Genomic DNA, 4,387 nt, shown 5'->3' with positions numbered 1-4,387 from the left:
CGGCCAACCCAGCATCAACTTCAAATCACGGAACTCAAGTGGAGGAATCTGGATGATGAGTGAGAAGAGGGTAAAGAGGAGGATAATAGTAGACGATTGTGAGAAAGGATTGATCCCTATAGAGACAATGAAGCTACAATTCAGGGACACGTCAGACATCACAGGTCCTATGGAATACGCTCCCCCGACCAAAAAACTCATGCAGCTGAAGGAAAATAGGGATTTGGAAAAGTTGTTTTCTAGACCTGGAAGATCTGGTTTATCCCCAACTGCTTCTAAGGTATGAAAATCTCTCTTGTGAAAAATGTTGAAGATGTGTAAAATGGTTTTATTGTTCAGCAGAAAGTTAATATTGAGTTCGTTGTTTCGTAAAAGAGTTAGTTACAAAACTACTTTTTATTCCCCTCACTGAGTCTGTGACAATGGATTCAGTCTGTAACTTACATCTGTATTCAGGACTACATTTATTTCTATGTATATATGAAGCAAATACATTTAAGCACTTTTTTGCCAATTTCTAGGGATGAATCTCAGAATGTTGTTCTAAGTAGCTCATATTTTCATATATATTTTATTGCAGTCATTTTCTCGCAATCTCATAACAAAGGCAGTGGATGAAGGAGTAGAGCCTGACTCCAATAATTTAGATCAGGAAGTCTTCAATTCCAACTTGGAGGAACAAGGTACTTGTTCACTGCTTCTAAGATTGTGATTGCCTTTAAAGACACAGCACTACTGTTCTTATTGCCCCTTGCAAAATTTTTACATGCAAGTCTTTGGGTCTAAATCAATAACATGAAAGGCTGTCGCTCTTTTCACACTCACAATAAATTCAACACAAAAAAATTCTTATTCTCAAACAAGTATCTTCTGAATTTCAGTAACCCGTATTTGAATGTGATGAAATGTGAATAATTATTTACTCACAATACCTTTTTTTTGGTTGAATTGCATGATATAGTACGCTCATTGACAAAAGTTTTAATTTTGCCCACAAATCAAAATACCCTGGGGATACCGTATATACTCGCCTATAAGTCGGTTTTTTGGGAGTAAATATCTGGACCAAAACTCTGTATCCGACTTATAGGCGAGCTATCAAAACAATGGTATTATATGAGGTCAGTCCTTCTGAAATATAAGCTAATTAAATACAACCGACTTATAGGCGGACCGACTTATAGGCGAGTATATACGGTATATTGTTTTTGTCCTGTCTCTCTGTTTGTCTTCCTGTTTGTCTGTTGTAAACTTTAACCTTGCCTATAACTATTGGGCTGTCAAGGGTAAGGCTTTAATAGTATTAATGCCCCCCTTCAGAGAAGGGAGGGCATATTGCTTTGCTGCTGTCTGTCTGTTGGTCGGTCGGTCAGTTGACTTTAGTTAGTTTTCGATCATTTTTTCACAACCATTCCACATACTGAAATAAAATTTGGTAAATAAATATCTAGGTCAAGTTCTGTTTTGGGTACGATCGCGCCATTTTTGACAGAGTTATGCCCCTTGGACTTAGAAAAATTCCAATTTGCAGTTTCCGTTCATTTTCTTTACAGAGGTTGCACATACTAAAATGAAATTTAGTATACAGATTTATCAGATGAATATCTAGGTCAAGTTTTGCTTTTGGTACAAACAGGTCATTTTTGACAGAGTTATGCCCCTTGGACTTAGAAAAATTCCAATTTGGGTACGGTGGCATAAGTGTTTTACAAACAATTCTTGTTCATATGAGTGTTTCTTGTGGTAAAAGGCGACTAAATGGGGCGGTCCTTCGGATGAGACCGTATAAACCGAGGCACCGTGTCACAGCAGGTGTGGCATGATAAAGATCCCTCCCTGCTCAAAGGCCGTAAGTACTGAGCATAGGCCTAAATTTGCAGCCCTTCACCGGCAATGGTGACGTCTCCATATCAGTGAAATATTCTGGAGAGGGACGTCAAACAGTATACAATCAATCAATCATTATGAAACATATTTTAAGACCTTTCCATTGGAACAAAAATTTTTGATCATGTTATTCAAACTGTGACCTTTGACCTACATTTGAAAAACTTTAACATTGGCCATAACTACTGCACCATGTTTCAAAAGTGTAATTGTAATTAACGATAATACATTGCTATTTTAAAAACAAAAGATCTTCAGTATTTACACCTTTGCTACTTTTAAAACATCTTACAAGTGTATACTACTTCAGTCTACATTCCACTCCAGGAGGGGCATAGCGCTTCACAGATTCATCTTGTTCAAAATTAATGTATTTTAATTAGGCCAAGCTTAAAAAATTCTTTGTTTGCAGTTGCCGACCTATAATTTTTAGTCTGGGTAGGTATGTAGGCAATTTTTTTTTTTTGAAAAAAAAAAAAATTGTTTCCAGATTTTTGATAGATAACATAAAATAAAGTTTTTCATAGGCCTACTTCACATGAATAAGCTGCACTCTTGGTATAAACTAATGATTGATGAAGACAAAAATTGAAAAAATGAAACAGTTTTAATATCCTGAAAAATTGGAGAATAAAAATAATATTACAAAATGGTTAAAAAAAAGTTTGGGTCGGGTACATTTTCAGTGGGTTGGTCGGCAACTGCAAACAAACAATATTTTATTTTAGGCCTTATATTATGTATTAAACAAGATGTGTTTGTGAAACATGCGACTGACAGCAATAAAGTTCAAAAAAGCTATTTTTAGCATGTAGGTCACAGTCAAGGTCACAAGGTCATTGACCTTGGTTTCATAAAGAACTGGATTAGTGGGGTATGCATATGATACCAAATATCTCCTACGATTCAAAAGTTATGGTGAAAGATTGAGAAAGCTATTTTTTAGCATATGTCACAGTCAAGGTCACAATGTCATTGATCTGCATAACATTTGACTTGAAAGAGCTTAACTAGTGGACTATGCATACCAAATATGTAGTCTCTATCTCTCATGGTTCAGAAGTTATGGCGAAGGTTAAAGTTGACAACAAACAGATAGGACAAAAACAATATAAGACCCAATCTATCTATCCGGGCGCATAAAAAACCTGCATGATTACTGTTCCTTGTCTTCATATTCAGGTACATAAAATACCTATCTTGCAAAACAAGTGCCTATGGAGAGGACTTACATAGGCAGTGCTTATTGTACAATCTTGTTATGTTTATTCTTAATAAAATATTGTTTAAATTAAATGGACACAAGTGCCTCAAAAATTGGCAATCTGTAGTATAATACAAACCATAGATAACAGCTGATCTTAAATGGAAAGAAGCAATGAAAGACTTCCAAGTATAATGCACTATAGTTTATTTTTCTACTACATGTATTAAAGTGATCCTTTACAGGTACTTTCCTGGTGGAGGTTAGAATCAAAGAAGAATGTTTAGATGATCAGCTAGAGTTCTCCAGTCTGGCAGATTCACAGTCCTCTAACTCCCCCATACAGACCTCAACAGATATACAGATTGAGCAAGGGACTAACATACAGAACTCAACAGATATACAGATTGAGCAGGGGACTAACATACAGACCTGTACAGAACTACAGGGGGAACAAGTGGTGAACATACAGACTTCTACAGATATACAGTGGGAGCAGGGGACTAATATACAGACCATTACAGATCTACATGGGACTATGATGAACATACAGACGGATCAATTCAAGACAGAACCTGTGTTATGTGAACTGACAACTAGTGTCCCACCTTAATCCTTAATCCACTACCATCTCTATCAACACTACTGCAGATTAGATCCTACAACAAAAAACTTTAGGTATAACTGTTTATCAAACAGTGTATATTTACAATTTGTTTTTTATATGCTATAAATATTTATTTTACCTCTACTGTTTTTTTTTTCCTATATAAAAGTTAGGCGGTAAAATGTGAATAATTCCCTAGAAATCTCTGTGAATGTACTAATCCCCAAGTGTTAGTCAAATGAGCTAATCCCTGCTTCAGAAGTTAATTCCTCTGTTATCTGTAATCCTATAGATTTTACCTTTGTATCGGTCTAATATGTTAATGGACTGATCCCCCGTGTTTTAGTCCGGAAGCTAATTCCATGTCATTTGTAATCCTCTTTTTTTCACTTTTGTATCAGCATAATAAAACATTTAAAAAGTAGGATTTCATTGAGGGAGTTAGCAAGATGCCAGTTCCTCTCGACCAGAGGCTGCGCCTCGGGAAATATTCCTGCCCTTGGGGAACTGGAATTTTGCTAACTCCCTCAATGATTTTCCTTACTCCCTCAATGAAATACTTTATCTGTATACCATCACTCAGTCTGAATGTTGTAAATAGCTAGTAGCTGCAGCTTGTAGCTTAAATTAGCTAAATAGATGGTAGTTGAAGCCTGTAGCTAGCTGCTTAAAGCCATATATGGCGTAAC

At 36.1% G+C, this 4,387-nt stretch overlaps 1 protein-coding gene across 1 annotated transcript; it reads left to right on the top strand.

The window, feature by feature from the left end:
• LOC134263528 (uncharacterized) lies at nt 1-4,381 on the top strand. The gene is made up of 3 exons (XM_062745903.1): nt 1-280; nt 581-683; nt 3,337-4,381. The coding sequence occupies exons 1-3, from the start codon at nt 53-55 to the stop codon at nt 3,702-3,704; spliced, it is 699 nt and encodes a 232-aa protein (XP_062601887.1). The 5' UTR covers nt 1-52; the 3' UTR covers nt 3,705-4,381.
• The last annotated feature ends 6 nt before the right edge of the window (nt 4,382-4,387 follow it).

The sequence above is a fragment of the Saccostrea cucullata genome, unplaced genomic scaffold (genome assembly GCF_032062105.1).
Source record: "Saccostrea cucullata isolate Sc308-1 unplaced genomic scaffold, CSIRO_AGI_Scuc_v1 ctg1150, whole genome shotgun sequence".
Lineage (NCBI taxonomy): Eukaryota > Metazoa > Mollusca > Bivalvia > Ostreida > Ostreidae > Saccostrea > Saccostrea cuccullata.
This window is presented reverse-complemented; position numbering and strand designations above follow the sequence as displayed.

What these genes read in the sequence shown, in the direction of transcription:
- LOC134263528 (XM_062745903.1), top strand. Translation starts at nt 53, where the DNA reads ATGATGAGTGAGAAGAGGGTAAAGAGGAGGATAATAGTAGACGATTGT. An exon ending in TATCCCCAACTGCTTCTAAG is followed by an intron (nt 281 to 580) that starts GTATGAAAATCT and finishes ATTTTATTGCAG; the next exon opens with TCATTTTCTCGCAATCTCAT. An exon ending in TTCCAACTTGGAGGAACAAG is followed by an intron (nt 684 to 3,336) that starts GTACTTGTTCAC and finishes GATCCTTTACAG; the next exon opens with GTACTTTCCTGGTGGAGGTT.